The sequence below is a fragment of the Stomoxys calcitrans genome, chromosome 1 (assembly GCF_963082655.1).
Source record: "Stomoxys calcitrans chromosome 1, idStoCalc2.1, whole genome shotgun sequence".
Lineage (NCBI taxonomy): Eukaryota > Metazoa > Arthropoda > Insecta > Diptera > Muscidae > Stomoxys > Stomoxys calcitrans.
The window spans coordinates 244,449,879-244,470,475 of NC_081552.1; the positions used below are offsets into that span (position 1 = coordinate 244,449,879).

The 20,597-nt window shown below is 40.5% G+C and overlaps 2 protein-coding genes across 2 annotated transcripts; one reads left to right on the plus strand and one right to left on the minus strand.

The window, feature by feature from the left end:
• Positions 1-5,465: 5,465 nt before the first annotated feature.
• LOC106091607 (uncharacterized) lies at positions 5,466-19,217 on the minus strand. Its single transcript, XM_013258170.2, has 3 exons — positions 18,474-19,217; positions 17,968-18,353; positions 5,466-7,364 (listed from the first exon to the last, which is right to left on the minus strand). Exons 2-3 carry the CDS (start codon positions 17,974-17,976, stop codon positions 5,694-5,696), a joined length of 1,680 nt encoding a protein of 559 aa, XP_013113624.2. The 5' UTR covers positions 17,977-18,353; positions 18,474-19,217; the 3' UTR covers positions 5,466-5,693.
• On the plus strand, positions 10,622-13,416 carry LOC106091606 (ribonucleoside-diphosphate reductase large subunit). The gene has a single exon (XM_013258169.2). The coding sequence runs from the start codon at positions 10,751-10,753 to the stop codon at positions 13,208-13,210; it is 2,460 nt and encodes an 819-aa protein (XP_013113623.1). The 5' UTR covers positions 10,622-10,750; the 3' UTR covers positions 13,211-13,416.
• Positions 19,218-20,597: the final 1,380 nt, after the last annotated feature.

Sequence of the window (20,597 nt, forward strand, 5' to 3'; positions counted from 1 at the left end):
CTTTCTGTTACATATGCATTCCGCGTTGAAATAACTGATCTAATTTTAAGAGCACGCTTCGAAAACACATCATAGATCCACTTGAAAACTCCCTATCCAGAAAGGGACAATAAAATATTCACCAGGATATTGTACCTAATTAGACTATACCTGCCAAATGTAGTCCTTTTTGCCAGCCTTCAGCATTTGCAGATGAAAATAGCTTTCCCAGGAAAACAAGAGCTACGCTGGTCCAATTAAGATCCGTATGGTGTAGTTAACTAAGCTCGTATCGCTGGAGATGAGACGATAGCATCCCTTATATCTGTCCCGTACGGAACACAGGTCCCCATGACAACAATATGGCTCAATTACAATCCGTCATATGCAGCCGCCTCAACTCCAACTAAGCCAAGGCCGATTTAATAAAGTGGTCTCACGCGAACAGCTGTTAACAGCCGCCCAAGTTCGACAGTATTAAGATGTCAGATTTTTGTTTGTATTCTCTTTGTTATCTTCTTGTACGCACACGTATACACACACGCACACATTGTAACCTGGGACCACTCGACACCTGTTTGACTGCTCAGCCAGATCCACTCGACTTAAATCCAGGTCCATCTTGATACATCCCACCTTAGTCGTCGAGTTCCTGGATATGAAAATTCAACAGAACCAGAAGAATGATAGAATAATACAACAACAACAATTCCCTATTTACTCGTATACCAAATAATAATATTTTTCTTAACTTTCTGCGGCAAACATATTGCCACTTTATCATCTGTCAAACAATTATAATAAATATTTGCCAAATTGATACATCTGGTGATATCAATTATGGCTAAAAATCTAAATAATTTGTAGTTGGTAGCCACATGTCTATATGTGGAGGTGGTGATCCTCGTCTAACTCCTATAAGTGAGCAAGTTCGTTCCGGTCCAAAGGACCGATAGCCGAAGAAGCTTGATGGTCACTGGTTATATACAAGCGCCAATAACTCTCCTTGCCATATCGGGCATCAAAGGCACTCAGTATTTATGCAAGAGCCGATGACGCCGGTTTTTGTTCGTCCCAGTTTGCGTGTATTATCGTGATCGCCTTAATCACTGGAGCTTCTTCATTCATATCAGCTATCAAAACATAGTTATTTTATATATAAATAAATGTTTCTCGGTGTTCATAATTATTATATTATTAAAATTCGCAGCAAAATTTAAGAGAAACACAAAACAAAGAGAACGTGTAAAACGGGGTTTAATACATATTGTTCCATTTCTTCATAATTCCAAATATGAAATTGATCCCTATCGTCATCCCATAGTACAATTAAGAAGTAGGGTTATTAGCACAACCACAAAAAAACTACCCCCAACGAGACTACCGCTGTGATATCAAGCCTTTGACATTTAGATTTACTGCAAAATCAAAACAAAAATAAAAAAAATTGTACTCAGCTGTTCGCATAACCTCATCTTATAAGTGCATCCCGCGTCATCCCTATAATTTAAATAAACATGAGACCTACTACCACACGATATGACCACACTATTTGCACTAATCATATGACAAATCCCGTTACTTGAATTTAGAGATTTTTTTCAAGCAAACAGTAGCCGACGGGAAGCCGCGTTGTTAAATAAAACTTTGTTAAAAAAAAAAAACTTAAATAAAGAATTTAATTGATAAAAAAGAACAATGTAATAAGTGTACAAATGATGTGGATCTATTGTGAGATACACTTAACATTGTGCGAATTAGTGCGGAAACCTTTTCAATTATATTTGCAATTAAAATGACGGAAATTTTGGGTAGCTAATATCTGTTCACGTCCGTTTCTTTTCCTATTGCGTTTCCTTCATTAAACACAGCCAAAGAAAATTGAACGATCTTCAACTTCAAAATACAGCCGCGAGTGTTTCTTTTGACAAAAGTGTTTAGCGTTTAGCTCTTATTATGTTTGTTTCACAAATAATCTTCCTTTTATTGAAGTAAGCCCAAGGAAAAGTGATTGATCTCGAAGCCCTAATAAAACCGGGAGCAGTTTTGTTTTTGCTTTGTTTTTTTTTTTTTCTAATACAACCGCGAGTGTTTCTTTTGACAAAAGTGTTTAGCGTGGCTCTTGTTATCCGTTTGTTTTACAAATACTCTTTCTTTCATTGAAGTAAGCCCAAGGAAAAGTGATTGATCTCGAAGCCATAATAAAACCGTGAGCTTTTTTGTTTTTGCAAAATGAGGAACTTTTTATGCATGAGACATTTAATTTCGCTAGGCAGCATGGATACTTCAACGAATGGTAAGTAAAACTAGAAGAACTAAACATACACTACGTTTTTATACATCAACAACAACAACAAATGCCCTATCACCTATGTGGAGCATTCATCGTACTTCGCAATTAAAGAAATCCGTGTTGATGCTCGGTTCACACTCAAGCGTCCTAACTACTGGCGAGAGAAATCAGTCTGTACGATTTTCCTTTCCTAGCTTTAGATGTGGGATCATTCTTTCCATTTCCTAGACATCGGGAGCGTTGAGAGTGTTTATAGACTGTTTGAGGACCTTTGTTATGTACTCGACTTCCTGTATATCCAGGTTCTTTATCGCCAATGTAGAGATTCCATCGGGGTCCAGCGTCTTAGAAGACTTGACGCTGCGGATGACTTGTAACTTCGTCCGACGGTAGTTTATCAGCTCGGTAACCACCTATGCAGCTAAAGGCTCTTCTTTTGGTCCTATCGTTTTAAATATACAGTTGGACTCATTCTAAGATTATTCTGAGCCGGCTACCGTCTACAGATCTAGCTCCAGGAATCTGATCGCTTCAATTGAAGCAGTCCATAGTGATTCTGCAATCATATTAGTAGGATTTTCAGGTTTTTAATGGGGTCCTGTGTTACATGAAGGGCATATATTGGGGATGGCATTTTCTTAGCTTTGGCAATATGAGTTCAGTTTGCTACACCATTTGGAAATTAATTAAACTAAATTAATTTCACTTCTGCTATTAACGTTGGCGTTGCATAATTCACTTCTGGTCGGCCTATATTTTATAAGTGGTAAATAATGTTTCTTTTTGAGGATTTGATTTCTGTTTCTTGCCTTATAGCAGAATGTAGTAGCAGGAGCTGACAATAAAAAGACGCTGTCGAGGTCTTCAACCCTAGGATCATAGGGAGATTTACTGGTGGTGAATTGTGTGGTCGACGATTTCGTAGAAGATATTTTTAAGTTGCGATTCCGCCAGTTCTTGGAGATAAAATTTTTATTCGCAGTGCTCATTGATGTTATTCCCCTTAGCTATGACAATGCAGTCATCTGCGTATGATATTATCTTTATCATGGAGGGATTTTAGACAGGTAGAGGTTAAACAGAACGGGAAGAGAACACACATTAAGCAACAGGGGCAAACTTCTCATAAATTAATGAGTGCTGCCCGATTCAAGTTTAAGCGCAATGATAAGGAAACTCCTTTTTATAGTCGAGTCCAAACGGCATGCCGCAATGCGACGCCTTTTTAGAGAGACATTTTTACATGGCTAAGTACCTTACAAATCTCGCCACCATCTTGAGGGGATAACCACGACTGAAAATTTTTTTCTGATGTTCTTACCAGGATTTGAACCCAGGCGTTTAGGATCATAGGCGGACATGCTAACCTCTGCGATACTATGGCCTCCAGTGGTGACGGTTGAACAACCTGGTGCATATGCTCCGATCAGTCATTGCTACATCGACTAAAATGACTGACGTCCTCATTCCTTCTACAAAGGCATAACACCCAGGTTTTATTTCAACGAGCGAGAACACTTTATATCAGAAAAATCCCCTACACTGAGGCGGCAGGCCTTAGCCGATGAGGACTCCATCAGATTATTTCAGTATTTAGAACCGGCCGTCATGGATCAACTGTGGTCTTCTGGCAAGTCATTCTCAATCCCCGACAGAAGGGATGAGGAGATTCATGCCTGCCAAAGATGGAAAAATTGTCTGCTATGGTAATTGCATTAGCCATGTAAAACTTGTCTCCTAAGTGCTGTAGTCCATCGGTACACTGATGCTATTTAATGGAACGAGAGAAGCGACCGCTATTTCTTAATGCGATTTTTATACCACCTCGTTTGCAACAATTCGAAATATTGTTTTGCGATCCCATTAAGACAAATAGTTTTGATCATCTTGACATTATTAGTCTATCTAGCCATGCCCATCTGTAGAAATTACGATAGTGGTCGACCGAATAAAGATATGCGCTTTAAACTGCGTACATATACTTAGATACACTAGAAGCCGCAATTGTTATCCGATTTAGCTGAAATTTTGCATGTAGTGTTCTGTTACAAATTCTAACATCCGATCCATGTACGGTATAATTCGATCAATGAACATCCCATGAACATTCCATTAAGGAACAGGGACACACTTCTCACACATCAATGAGTGCTGTCCGATTCAAGTTTTAAACTCAATGGCAAGGGTTCGAACCCTGGCGACAACATCATACTAAGTTTTCATCGGTGGTTATCCCCTCCTAATGTCTGGTAAGCAGATTCACTTATCTGGGAAGCCAAATAATACCTTTTTAGTGTCACCAAGGATGACATAGAAGCTGAACTTTCTAAAGCTACAGGAGGTTTTGCAAATCTACACAAAATATGGCAGCTTTGACAGCTTTTTAAAGACACAATAACAAGAATTTATTGCATTTAAGGCGCTCTTTACGTATATGCTGGCCCAACAACTGGATTGCAAATATGCAAATTTGCTCATGAACATTCCATTAAGCAACAGGGGCTAACTGCTCACATATCAATTAGTGCAGTCCGATTCAAGTTTTTTTAAGCTCAATGATAAGGGGCCTCTTTTTTATAGCCGAGTCCGAATGGCGTGCCGCAGGGCGACACCTCTTTGTGGAGAAGTTTTTACATGGCTGCCATACCAAATCAAATGGCACAGTACCTCTCAAATGTCGCCAGCATTAGGAGGGGATAACGACCGCTTTCATTTTCATGATGTTCTCGCCAGGATTCGAACACAGGCGTTCAGCGTCATAGGCGGACATAGGCTTACCTCTGCGCTACGTTGGCAACAAGTGGATTTCTTACTTCCAATTATATAGAAGGTGCAATCAAATTCCAATTGAAAAAGAAATGGCTTCCAAAAAATGGAAATAGGTTGGACACACGCTGCGAAAATTGGATAATAAAGCTAGATAACGTTAGTTTGGAACCCACAAGGTGCCCGATGTAGAGTATGGCCCAGAGGCTCATGACGAAGAAGTTTCAACAATGAAATCAAGCCTGTCAAAGTCTCAAATCAAAGCAATAACGAAAGAAGGTAATGAATTTAAAGAATTTTTAACGGAACTATGCTCCTCATAACCTGCGCTAAAGCAATAAATAATAATAATGTTGGGTTTCTAAGATTCGGCCCAGCTGAATTTAGCACGCTTTTACTTGTCTTTTTTTTTATCAAACACAAAATCTTTTAATTCAATTAATTTTTAATTCAATATCCTAGGCTTGCATTAAAAGGAACTTTACAAAATCCTTTATGTTATCTTAAAAGTAGTTAGGATTTTCTTACAAGTTTAGATGTAAACATTTCTTAAAACATATTCGAATAATCCAAAGAAATACATTGTATTTCTTAAAACAAAAAAAAAAAAAAACATTTGGTAGTGCTTCTGTCGCCAAACTTTGCAAAACGAAATTCACGCGCGAAAGTCTTCATCCGCTTTGGTTTCATCCTTTTTAAGAACTTCTTCCAGCTGTGTAATGAGACCAATTGCACGATAGTTTTCTCTCAGCATGGCATACTCCTCCAGAGGCTTAAGTAAACGCAGGGCATCTTTGAAGCTAGTAATTTGTCGTGGTAATTCAAGGTCTTCCTCACAGTTCCTGCTGTTGGCAGGAGGAGATTCTAATGCGGGCGGATTGTTGTGAATAGCCTTGTTAAGGGCCTGAGATGAGTGGCTTATGACGGTGGGTGTAAGAAATATACGATTTTCATTTGTTGAACTCATGCTTGGCCTTTCAGTTGACGGTGGCCTTGATGGGGCATTGAGCTCTGATATTTTAATGTCTTCTTCTCTTTCTGTCTTAATGGGCATTTGTTGTTCATATGCAGTTTGTAAATCATTCTCTTCTACTGACTTCTCCTGTTGATGTTGTTGCCTTAATTCATTTTGCAGCACTGGATCATTGTTGATAGACTCTATTTTACGAATTTTCAAGGGTGGAGATTGTTCTTGGTGCCAAACTCTTTCCGTTTTCATATCACTTACAACGGGCTTAACATCCTTTTCTTCGTCTTCCTCCTCCTCCAAATAAATAATGTGATTCTGAAGGAACTTTATTTTTGCATCAGTTGGTCTTACTGGTAATTTGGGCAGCATAGGCATTTGGTGCACACCCGTCGTGGACGGTTCTTTGGGTGTCAAAGTTATGGTGCAGGCTTTGGTTTTATTATCCATTCTACTGCAATAACTGAGAATATCCTTAAGATCCAAAGACAACAAGGGGCGTTTGGTACTGCCATCCTGGGAGGTTGCTGTCTCATTATGGCGTTGCCTAAAATCTCTTATCCAAGCCAGAGTGGGATAGAAATCTTGAACTTTCAATATTTCATTAAACTCATTGGCCACCGTCTGAAGGGCTACATCGTCCAATTGCATTGATTTGTGATGGAATTTTGCCCTCTGCAGATATTCATTTAAAGCTTTCTGTAGGAAATTTAGTTTTCGGACACGTCTACTCTCATATTCAGCTGTCTTGGCATCCAAACTATTGTATTTTTGCTTAAGGTCTTTCATGTGCACGGAGTAGATTTGTGTTGGCTTATTTTTTGTACAATAAGCCATTATATCTCTTACATCCAGCGAGGAGGGTGGCACACGAGATAAGGATATTTGTTTATTGGCCAGTGAAATGTTGTAGGTGGCCTTGAAGAGATTCAACCATTTCTTATTCGGCACAAAGTCATCCAATTTTATGAAATCATGAAATTCCAAAGCTTGCAGCCGTATCAGTTCCTCGGTAATGGGCAATTTCAGATGATACTGCACCCGCTGTATAAACTCGTATACACATTCGCTTAGAAATTTAATTTTTCTCTGCCTTAAATCCATTTGTTGTTCGTCCTTCTGACTTTTAGTGGCTTCATAGAATTCCATTATAGCATCACGATTAGATATGATATTCTTGATTTGCTCCCAACTGCAATTGAACATGCGAGCAACTTTTGTGTACATGGGACGATGATTGTAAGCGTTTATAGCTGCTATACGTTCATTTAGTGTTAGTATATTGCGAACACGTTGAGGACTCGGTGTTATAACGGTATTATCCACATCTATATAGGCATCGGAGTTATTATCGAGATCCTGCAAGAAATAATAATAAAAGGAAAGTTAGAGATAATTAATGCATCATCATTCAAAGTTAAATTCAAAAAGGGTGCGGATATTAATACGCCCCATTCTACTATGAACAAACACCTGAGCCAGTGATCGGTTTGTTGTACACCCTAAATACAAAAAAAAAAAATAACCTCGAAAAAATCCTGTCGGGAATTCCGTGCTAGTCACCAAACTCCCATTTATTCTCCATAACAAGTCTTTAAAACGGTGTGAATTTATCGTGGCGCATGTCCGCTTATGGTGTCTTATGCCTGGGTTAGAATCCAGGCAAGAACATCCTTATGTTGGCGATATTAGTAAGGTACTGCAGAATTGCAAATTTTGCTCATGAACATTACATTAGGGCACATGGACAAACTACACACATTTCACTGAGTGCTGTCCGATTCAGGTTTAAGCTCAATGATAAGGGACCTCCTTTTTATTGCCGATTCCGAACGGCGTGCCGCAGAGCGACACCTCTTTGGGGAGAAGTTTTAACAAGGCAAAGTACCTCACAAATGTCGCCAGCATTAGCAGGGGATAACCACAGCTGAACAATTTTTTTCTGGATTCGAACCCGTTATAAAAGTTATTATCGAGATCCTGCAAGAAATAATAATAAAAGGAAAGTTAGAGATAATTAATGCATCATCATTCAAAGTTAAATTCAAAAAGGGTGCGGATATTAATACGTTAGACATGAAAGTCGGGCAATGACATAGAAAATGCTCCAACGTTTCATCATCTTCTCCACATGCCCTGCACACGCTATCACATGCCGCACATATAGTCCTATGTGTTTCGTAATGATACCGAAATCTATACCCCCTTCCTACTAACTTTCTTTCAGAATTAGTCTCGTCTTCTTTGAATCCGGATCTCCCTATTAGATAGTCGTCGACCTACCGAACGTTTCACTTTTGCACAGTTGTTGTGCATGTATTGTACATTAAAGCGGCAGTCCTTTCCGATGATGGAGTCCATCGGGTCACACCGGACTTATAACCGGCTGCCATGGGATTGACTGTTGCACCTTCATAGCCCACGTCCTTAACTCGAACTGCGTCGCTTATGAAGATGTCGGATTCACTGATGGCAGTGTCATGTCAGGTATGCGATCTCTCCCAATCCATTCAGGTTTCCTATTGTCGATCACGATGGTATGACACCACGATGGTATGACTTTCTTCAATCCACTCTCCTACGCCCCAAGTCTCATAGCCGCAGCCGACATACTTAATCTGTAGGTCTATGGGCGGGATGTCTCCGGTGCCCTAGTAGGCGTGTTGCTCATCGCCCCGCAGATTCCATTCTTCTCAGGGTTTACATTCAGACGCAGGGGACTAGCCCAGTCATATATCATCTTCAAAACTCTTCGGTCCATCACTTGACATAGCTTCCATATAAACCGATTTCCCTATTTAGTCCGTGAGCGCCCAGAAGTCGCAAATGCTCTTGATGAATCGATAACAAGAACAGCCAATCCCATGGCGTATTTGTAGAGAACAATGTGGCTGAAGATTTGGTTGAAGACATCTTCAGATCTCTTGCAGCGAAATAAGAGGTAAGTTCGTTGAGAAGGACAAAACCGATTCATTTCGGAGAGGCATTTTCGCATTAATTTCGATATAAATACTAATTGTCAATATATGGCCTTTGTAGCTTGCCAAGACGGATTTAAAAAGGTTCTCTCACGCGAACAGCCGGCCAGTTTTGACGGTATTAAGATGTCAGATTTTTGTTTGCATTCTTTTTGTTGTTATCTTCTTTCTCGCATATTCTTCGCTCATGTACGCACACAAATTTGTTTGCGTGTGTTGGCAAAACGACCATCAGCTGGTGGCGGGTTGCACTGTATGATTTGTGGTTGTTGTACAAATGGGATCACCTTTAATTGTTTCGCCATGATAGCCTGCATACCTAAAGTGCCCGATGAGCCGTCGGCACGGGAGGACTATGAGAACCAATCCCATGGCAGCCAGTTGTACGTACCGGATTGGCCCGATGGAGTCCTTCATCGGCAAAGGCTGTCGCCTCAGTGTACAGCACACTGCTACAACACCAATAACAACAACATAAAGTGCATACTCTTGCCAAACTTTTCAATAGTTGCTTGCTAAACTATTCTTTGTATATAATCATTTCACTTAATGGTCTAAAGCTACACAGAGCTAAAGCTTTTGTTCATAAATATCATGAAAAATTTTATTGTATTAATGAGAAATTCATAAATATTATGAAAATTCTTAATGACAAAAGTGTATGAATATGATCACTTATGAAAAACAAGTTCTTATATTTATGGAACTTTGTTTCATACATATAAAGAAAATTTTCATAATATTTATAATTTTTATCATATATATAAAAATATTGTTATTAAAATATGTCCATGTAGGTATACAAAGAAAATTGTTTTATTTATGAAAATTTGATGGGTGAATTTTCCAAGTACACTAATAAACCTCAGAATTTTGCGATTATTTCTCGTTTGTTTGTTTGTTGTCCATTTTTGATCACATGCTTTCGTTGTGGGCAAAAGAACGAATGAAAAAAAAGACACACGCATATCTACATGCATGTTTTCACATTATTTATAAAATGTATTCTTTATATATTTTTTTTAAATATAATGAAAGCATTTCATAAGCATTACAATAGGGTTTCATGAATATAATAAATATAATCATAATTTTATGAAATTTTTTTTAAATGTTGTGAAAAATGCTCGTAAATGTTATGAAAACTTTTCATGAACTACAGATTTGATTTTCATAAACGTTATGACATGTTTCATTGATTTGAGATTTATGAAACGTGTTTCATTAATGCTATGAAAAGTTTCATTGGGACGTAATTAAATATTTTTTTCATAAATGTTATAACAAAATCATAAATATCATGAACATTTTTCTTTCTGTGTTAGAATATCCTGTTAAAATTAAAAAAAATATTACATTCGAAATTTAACTTGGTGCTTATTATTTTTGTACTATAACTTACTAGTACAACTTTTGCTCTGATACTTTTACTAAACGTCTGACTGGCACTGAATATGACTAAAATAAAACACGGCAAATATCTTTAGCGCCCAATAATTAAAAATTAATAAAATCGTTCACAATAATCAAATTGCCGAGGAAAAACAAATTTGCTGCAAAACCTATTGTCAATAACAACCCTGTTTTAGTACATTTGACATATTTCCTAGCAATGTGGTAACACCAAACTTTTGGCGCAAAATTGTGCATTGCAGCAACGCTTTGCGCATTTGATCATTCGTCAAACAACGTTCATCTGTTCATCTTGTGTCATTTGCCCTTTGTTTCTGTGTATTGTGAAATTCCCATCCAGACTTTCCAGACATCATGGTTAACAACATGAAGTCGAAGAAACTTTTTGTGGTCAAACGTGATGGCCGCAAAGAGGAAGTACATTTCGATAAGATTACTTCACGCATCCAGAAACTTTGCTATGGCCTCAACATGGACTTCGTCGATCCAGTGGCCATAACCTTAAGGGTAATCAATGGTTTGTATTGCGGCGTCACAACTCAACAATTGGACAATTTGGCCGCAGAAACAGCTGCCACACTCACAACAAATCATGCCGATTATGCTTTGTTGGCGGCTCGCATTGCTGTGTCCAACTTGCACAAAGAAACTAAAAAGGTTTTCTCGGAAGTCATCAGTGACCTGCATCATTTCGTCAGTGACGAGACTGGACAAAGGGCATCAATGATTTCCGATTTTCATTATAATGTGGTCATGAAAAATTCGGAGCGCCTCAACTCGGCCATTGTATACGACCGTGATTTTGGCTACAACTACTTTGGATTTAAGACTCTAGAACGCTCATATCTATTGAAAATGAATGGTAAGATTGCCGAACGGCCGCAACATATGCTGATGCGTGTGGCCGTAGGTATTCATGGAGAGGACATAGATTCGGCCATTGAAACTTATAACTGGTTGTCCGAGCGTTACTTTACCCATGCATCGCCCACATTGTTTGCTGCAGCCACAAATCGTCCACAATTGTCTTCTTGTTTCCTCTTGACCATGGTTGCCGATTCTATTGAGGGCATTTTTAAGTCTGTGGAGCAGTGTGCTATGATTTCCAAATCAGCTGGAGGTATTGGAATCAATGTCCATTGCATTCGCGCTAAGGGAACTTCTATAGCCGGCACTAATGGAACCTCCAATGGTTTGGTGCCCATGTTAAGAGTATTCAATAATGTTGCACGCTACGTTGATCAGGGTGGTGGCAAACGTCCTGGTGCATTTGCCATCTACTTGGAACCTTGGCATTCGGATATCTTTGAGTTTTTGGATTTAAAAAAGAATACCGGCAAAGAAGAGCATCGTGCCAGAGATCTTTTCTATGCTCTTTGGATACCAGATTTGTTTATGCGACGTGTGGAAGAAAACGGCGATTGGTCCCTAATGTGTCCTCACAAATGTCCAGGACTCCATGAGGTCTGGGGTGAAGAATTTGACAAGCTTTACGAAAAATACGAAAAGGCCGGCAAAGCTAACAGAACCATTAAGGCGCAGGCGCTTTGGTTTGCCATTATAGAATCCCAAGTAGAAACTGGAACTCCCTACATGCTATTTAAGGACTCTTGTAATCGCAAAAGTAATCAACAAAATGTTGGCACCATTAAATGCAGCAATTTGTGCACAGAAATCGTTGAATATTCAGCACCGGATGAAATCGCTGTCTGCAACTTGGCCTCCATTTGCCTGAACATGTTTGTGACGCCCGAAAAAACTTTTGACTTTAAGAAATTGAAGACAGTATCTAAAGTCGTGGCGCGCAATCTCAACAAAATCATAGATGTCAACTACTATCCACTGCAGGAGGCCAGAAAATCTAATCTCAGACATCGTCCCATTGGCATTGGTGTCCAGGGTTTTGCCGATACTCTAATTCTCATGCGTTATCCCTACGAAAGCGAGGAGGCCTTCAAATTGAATCAACAAATATTTGAAACAATTTACTATGGTGCTTTGGAAGCAAGTTGTGAATTGGCTGAACAAGATGGTCCCTATGAAACGTATCCAGGAAGCCCAGTGAGCAAAGGTATACTTCAATATGACATGTGGAACAAGGTGCCCACCGATCTCTGGGATTGGGCTGCCCTAAAGGAAAGAATTGCCAAACATGGTGTACGCAATTCGCTGCTCCTGGCCCCCATGCCCACGGCTTCGACTGCCCAAATTATGGGCAACAATGAAGCTTTCGAACCGTACACTTCAAACATTTATACACGCCGTGTACTATCGGGTGAATTCAACATTGTCAATCATCATTTGCTTAAAGATTTGACCGAACTCGACCTATGGGATGAGGAAATGAAAAATAAAATTATTTCTAGCCGTGGCTCCATACAAAACATCGAGGAAATTCCCAAAGAAATACGAGAGCTCTACAAAACGGTATGGGAAATTTCTGTCAAGACCACCATTAAAATGGCTGCTGATCGTGGAGCTTTCATTGACCAAAGTCAATCCTTCAATATACATGTGGCCGAGCCCAACTACGGCAAATTGACTTCAATACATTTCTATTCCTGGAAAGCTGGCCTTAAGACGGGCATGTATTATTTGAGAACTAAACCAGCTGCCAATGCTATACAATTCACTGTTGATCGTAGCAAAATGGCAGCCCAAGTGGCGGCTACCACGAATGGTGTGAAGGAAAATGGTATAGCATCACCCAAGCATCAGGAGCAGGACATGGCTGCAGCTGAACGTGAAAAGAGAATGGCCGAGATGGTATGCTCGTTGGAAAATAAAGATGCTTGCATGTCCTGTGGTTCATAAAAATCTACATATTTGCTACCATTGAATTATTCTAATTACATTTCTTAATCAGTTACCACATATTATTTATATTTGTATTATTTTTCCTTTATATTGTATTTGTATGTGTTGAACAAAAACAAACAAAAACAAAATTGAATTAAAATTGTATTTTAAATACAGGATTTTGGTAATCTCGAAATAAATCCAATATTAGTTTTTGAAAATAGAGTGTGGATTTAATTATGGGTGTGAAGAAAGGATATAATTCATATTCAACATAACTTGCATTTAAAAAAAAAAAGTTGAAAAATTAAATTTTATATGTTTGGTTTTTGGCATTTTGTGTTGCTGATACTAGATACTAGATGATCTTTTTGAGTTAAAAATATTGGCGGTTGGTGGTCATCGAGAGGAGAGTCTCAGGGAGAGGTCGCACGGCACCACCGTCCGAGTGCTGAGTGGCCTATGATGCTCGATATGACAAGGCGAGTTATTGGCGCCTGCAAATAACCAATGGCCACCCTGTTCCCGCAGCGATCGGTCCTTTGGAGGCACGAGCTAGCTCACCTACCGGAGCTTAACGAGGATCGCCACATTCACATGAAAATGTGGCTACAACAACAACATAGTTGACTACACCGTAGGTATACGGAATATCTGTAGCTGCAGTCTCCGGCAATCAGTGGTTCCAAGCAAGATATATTCATTTAATTATATAATTATAATTAATTTTTATGTCATGATTTTAAGTGGAGAGCGTTTACCGGGCGGTACCATCTTTTACTTAAAAACTGAAGGCCTATGTTACTCGATAATACAGGGCGAGTTTTTCGCGCCTTAAAATAAGCAATGGTCGTCACGTTACCGCGGCAACGGCTCTTGCCAAATAACAAGGTGAGTTTTTGGCGACATCAGGCGAAACGCGTAGCATAATGATAGGTTGTTGTTGTAGTAGCAGTGTGTGGTACACTGAGGCGGCAGCCCTTGACGATGAAGAATTTCATCGGGTCAATCCGGTACATACAACCGGCTGCCATGCGATTGATAATGATGGGTGATTATTAGGTCTCAAGTCATTAGGTCATTAGGCTCAACTTTAAAGCAAAATTAAAACATCAAAAAACATGAAAATGATCCTCTCTAGCGAATTTTTTCAATAAGAAATGCCTTCACATATTCTAAGCGAAATAATTGTTCCTTAGTGGAATGTTCATGGGCAAAATTTGCAATGTTTTTGTAACCACCCACTATATGTGTAGGTAGCGATGCTCGTCAAACTTCTATAGGTGGGGAAGTTAGTTCCGGGCCAAAGGATCGATCACCGCGGGAACATGATGACTATTGGTTATTTAAAGGCGCCAAGAACTCGCCTTATCATATCGAACATCATAGGCACTCAGTATTTATGCAAGAGCCGCTGCGTCCCGGCTTCTCACTGTAACCTTACGACCGATACCGCTGATTTTCGGCGACGCAGTTGCAGCTACTCCGTATGGAGCATTCCACCATCCGCAAACTTTGAGCACCACACAGATCGGAGCTTGAAATTCCAGCGTGGAGTGTGAAATTGTCCCATGGCGATATAAATACTACCTATTAATGTACGGCATTTGTTGCCTTCACATCTAAAATTCCTGAAGAGCCTCTGACAAGAGAAGAAACGCGTCGCAAATAAGTGGTTTGCCATATTCTCCCCTTTTTCTTTCCATTCCATATTCCCTAAGGAAACCATGAGTATCAAAAACCTGCAGTATCGAAACCCTGAAAGAAAATCTTTCCCAGCTGTTGCCTTCAGATAGTGGCGTATGAAATAATATCCAATTACAGAAGATTATACGAGGCAGACAAGTCAGGCATGGTAGTTATTGGCATGTTTTCTCTAAAAATTTCGCAACATTACTGGTCAATCTGCGTTGATCGAAAATGAGCTGTTGTACGAGAAGGTTGACATAGTTCATTTCTCCAGCTGAAAAGTCTTTTGAGAATGAGCCTGATGGTAAACGCAGAAGAGAAGTACCAAAACTCCGATAAAAAGACCAAGTGGGGAAGTCGTCGATAAATTAGGTGTCTGAAATTAATTAAGGACCCCAGAAGATCGAGGCACCCATTCTAAATTCGGTTTAAATATTAAACGGTCTATGTCAGTTACCTAGGAGATGCTCCTTAGGCAACATAGTTGTATACCATTAACCGGCAAATGTTTTTATGTTTTTTCAAAAGGTTTCTTTTCTGCTTCTCAATTGCTGCCTGCCTTTGACTTGAGAACATTGCTAAAACATCACACGTTATGCATTGTCATATGTATTTTCAAGATAGCAACTGGGCTAAACCTAGGGGTCTCAATGTTAACCCAGAAAAGACTGAAATCCGCCTTGGTTCACGACTAAGACAAAGGTGGGCCAATTAAACGCACAACGTTTCCTCAATAGAACGATTTCGATATCTGATAAGGTCAATTACTTAAATATGATCTTGGACAGGAAACTGAATTGGAAGTGTCACATTTAGGAGCATACCGAGAAGGCTCACAGATGTTGGACACTATGTAGACGGGCCGTAGGCTTGAAATGGGGCCTGAATCCGAGGGTAGTCCACTGGCTCTACAGAAGCGTGATTAGACCCATATTTACTTATGCCTCAGTAGTTTGGTGGACTGCTATGTAGAAAAAGTGCAACGTTAGGATAATGCAACAGGTTCAGAGAAAAAGTTGTATTGGCATAGGCGGAGCGAAGAGGACCACGCCCACTAGGCCATTGGAGACTATTCTAGATATCCGACCCATAGTCATACAACTAAAGTGTGAGGCAGCCATTGCGATGGGAGAATGGATAGGAGCAGGTTATACCATCGCGGTATTATCGAGGCGACGATAGGAAACGTGGAAGTAATGGAAGAGGTTTTCGATTGGATACCTGAGAGGCACTTGGGGTCGAATGCGAGGCACTGCTCACGGCGGCAGTATTAGATTGACGGAACCCTACTATTACCATCTGGAAGATCATTTCGACTGCCTGACCATAACACGATCCTGCAGACAGAGATTCGCGCGATCACGCGATTAACGCCTTCTCTGAGGATGGCACGATTCGCATAGTTTGGGTTTGGGGCCATAGCGGAGTAAGGGAAAATGAAACAGCAGACGAATTGGAAGTAAAGGCCAGAGGACTGCCGTCAATAAATTTGGTTAACCCGAAGCCTTTCGAATCGACGCAGTCCAAGTTAAGAGCGTGGGCTACGAACGGTAGGACGACGAAAATCTTATGTGGAGATGTGGATTGTGAGAAGACGAGGCTATTACTGAAAGAAAGTAGGCAGGAGGTCAGTAAAGCTTTCGATATCATAACAGGACACAGAGGACTACGAGCTCACTAATGCAAATTCGGTGCGGTAAGTGAGAGCATGTGTAGGATATGTGGGGAAGATGATGAGACGTTTTTTATGCCATTGCCCGGCTTTCGTAGGGACACTATAACAGACATAAACCAATTAAGGGGCTCGGTATGGAAAACAATTTGGAATTTTGTAAGCATCACTCAATTCCTGACTTAAAATTTTCTTTTTCGAGGTTACTTTTTATTATTTAGAGTGTACAACAAGCCGATTACTTGTTTTTGTTGTTGTAGCCACATATTCTTGTGGAGGTGGCGTCAAGCTCCTGTAGGTGAGCAAGCTCGTTCCGGTCTAAAGGACCGATTGCCGCGGAAACAGGGTGGCCATTGGTTAATTAAAGGCGCTAATAACTCGCCTTGTCATATCGAGCATCATAGAGACTCAGTATTTGTGCAAGAGGCGGTGCCGCCCGATCTCTCACTGAGACTCTCTGCTCGATACTGCTGATTGTTCGCGACTGCCGTTGCAGCTACTCCGTATGGAGCATTCCACTATCCGCAACCTGTGCACCCGCCAGGTAGCTCGCAGCTTCTCGTGATAACAATAAAAACCACACAGATCGGACATCAATGTTCCGGCCTGTGTGGTGCTGACAGCTATCCCGTGCCGATTACTGGCTTAGCTGTACGTCCATAATGGCATTGGCCGGATTAATATGCGCACACTCTTTTCAACATAACCTAACTCAACTCTGAAAGTTGTACATATATGCAAAATTTGACGGAATCAATGGCTATATGACATAAACTTTTTCCAGGGTAGTTCTGGCTCAATTACGTTCCGGCAGATGCAGCCGCCTCAACACTTACAGAGCAAATATTGATGCCGACATGCAAGATGTATGTCCCATTAGTATGTCCCCACGATACACGTCACCTGCTTAACTGCCCAGCCAGACCCACTCGACTCAGACGCAGATGCCTGTGTACGCAGCCCATCTTAGTCGCAGAGTTCCTAGGTCTTGACACTCAACAGAATCAAGCAGGCGAAAAATAAAACACAATAAACTGCTAGAACAACAACAACAACAAAATACCTTTAACGACTCCGTTTGCAATTCGAAATTGATTTTAAACTAGAACTCGAAACCACAATGATTTGATTCATACATACCGAAAATGCATATTAAAGACCTCTATATATCGGTGACCTATTTTTTTTTTTTGCTAAATCGTCGTCATTCAAATGTTGGCTACTTAAAGCAAAAATACGTTGCGCTGAGTGTATTTAAGATAACACCACAAAATGCACTTGAGCGCCAAACGGAATCAATGGCTATTTGACATAAACTTTTCAAACCGAAAATAAATCTACTATTATAAAACAAATACTGTTAATAATATTTTGTTGTTTTAAAACAATACAATATAAGAAACACACTCACCTGAGCCATATTAGATGAACGAACGGACTGACTTAACTGCCTGCTGTTGGTCAAAGTGGTTAAGCGCGGCGCGATGATGGCAAAAAGCTGTTTATACCACCACAAACAAATGAGTTTCCAAACAAGCTAATTTGCTAACCATTAAGGCTACTCCGGCGAGTTACGAGTTGGGGACATGGAAAACCGGGTTAACTTGTTTCCATATTTTCGAAAAACCAGTTTCAAATTCCAAAATGTGCTAACAACAACCCAACAAACAACAAGCGCGGGCTGCAACGGCAGAATTTACGAACTAAAGGCCGCTTAGGTGGTGCGCTCAGCGATGGTAGTGCTGCACGAAAGTTATAAGCGCAGTCGCCGCCGCTAGTCCATGCCCACCAAGTAAGCTATAAAAAAAATGAAGAAAAAAACAGATCTAAACCAGTTCTAGTGGTGGACGAAATAAGGGGGTTGCAGAAGAGTGTCACCGTCTGTCTAATGAAACCAGTTTTGGGCCATACACTTACCTTACAAATGAGGGGGGTACAAAAACCGTCAACAGAAAACCAAGAGTTCTCGCCGATGTTTTTTTTTTGTGTTTTGTTTGTTGACTAGATTTCGAATGCCATTTGCCGTTGCTCCTCTATCAACAGCTGTTTGTTTTTGTTTTGCTCAATGAATAGCTAGCTCGACAGTTGTTTTAGAGGTGGTGTTGGTGGGGTTGAAAGAGCTCCCCAAAAAAGCAACCGGCGGAATGCAAAGTGTTTTGGTTTTTTTTAATGTGGAGCCAGGCCAGTGGTATGTTTCACTTTCTAAAGCAGAGTCGGATTTATCTGTTTTGTTTTTGTTTGCACATTTATCAATTATTCCCTATGGCTGCAAAGACGCAGAGGTTGCTTTTCCTCGTTTCCGCAAATTCAAAATTGATGTGTGCTGTGACGTCACTTCAATGCATCAGTTTGGTTTGTGCAGCAGCATAAAAGATCAATTGATTACATGTGGACCATAGCTCACAACAACCACAGATACTTTGCACAACCAATATTTTGATTTTGTTTTTCGATATTTATCCTCCTGTTGTTGTTCGTTTTTGGTTTTAGAATTAAAAGGCAACGTAATGAACGGGGGAAAAAAGAAAGGAAAAAGTACCACTACCCCGCAACCAACCTCGCAACACAACAAACAGTGTAGTTAATCTATCGATGGATGAAGCTAAACTGGCTGAGTCAGATTAGCTTGGAAAGAGATTTTCCTATGCACACAGCAAAATTTGTTTCTCTAAACAGGGTTATGGGCTCTCATCGCACGCAAGTGATCATGCTCTCTTTTTATGAGTGAGACTACACCTCTCTCCGACTCTCACACATTCTTCAATTGTCAAAAGTGGTGGTTTCTTGTATTTGCTACTCTTGTTGTTGCAGAAAAGTATGCTACAAATTACGGTCACATTACTTTCTATTGCGTGTCGTTGAAAAGAATTCAGAATTGCAGAAACATTACATCTATCGTATAGAAAAGCAAGATTGTTCCGGCTTATTGGACCCATTGCGGCGGAAACTTATTTTAGAGTAGATTCTTACTGATTCAGTAAGTAGAGTAGATTCATACTTCAATGTGGTGTGGTGTTCTTCGTTATCACGAGAAGTGTAAGTGGGAGCTACCGCGTCAACAGGTTGCGGATAGTGGAAAGCTCCATACGGATTAGCTGCAACTGCAGTCGCGGGCAATCAGCGGTATTGAGCGGATAGTCTCAGTGAGGGGCCGGATACCACCGGCTCATGCTTAAATACTGAGTGCCTATGATGCTCGATAAGACAAGGCGAGTTATTGGCGCCTTTAAATAACCATCACGTTCCGGCGGCGATCGATCGTATAGAAAAGCAAGATTGTTCCGGCTTATTGGACCCATTGCGGCGGAAACTTATTTTAGAGTAGATTCTTACCATACCGCTGATTTCCCGCGGCTGCAGTTGCAGCAACCGACGGAACATTCCACTATGCGTTAACTATGGACGCGCCCGGTGGCTCACAGCTGAGTTTCCCATGGTAACGAAGTTTTAACACGTTTGGTACTTATAGTTATGCCGGACACGGATAAGATGTGATAGATGTAAGATGCTGTGCTTTGTTGTGGTTGCTGGGTACTATCGCTGCGGCGCTTAGATATCCTAGGAAATGACGCTAAAGGCCTGGGTTGGAATCTTTACGAAAACATCATATAAAATTTAAACGCTAAAGATTCCCTCACAATTGCTAGCGACATCTGAGAAGCTTTGAGCTCACATCTGTGACTATGAGCATCACAAGGAATGCAATTCTGATATCTGATTTGTGTGGTGTTGATCTACATCACGAGAAACTCAGCTGCGAGCTACTGGGCACAACCTCCACATGCATAAGTCAAAGGTCCTCAAGTCACTTGGGGTGCTGACAAAGAAACTCTGTCCACCACGTACAAAGCAATTGGCCGGTCTGTGGTAAGTGCGATGTGCATCGCCAGTGTGATGTCGTCAGCCCTGTGACACGCAGTGGAATAATATTCAGATCTGTCAGAATGCCGCTCTTCGAACTGCGACGGGTTGTCTCCGCAGTGCTCACGTGGACCACCTCCATCAGAAGACAAAGATCCTACCCGTGCGATGACATAACTG

Coding starts and splice junctions, on each gene's coding strand:
- LOC106091606 (XM_013258169.2), top strand. CDS start 10,751: ATGGTTAACAACATGAAGTCGAAGAAACTTTTTGTGGTCAAACGTGAT.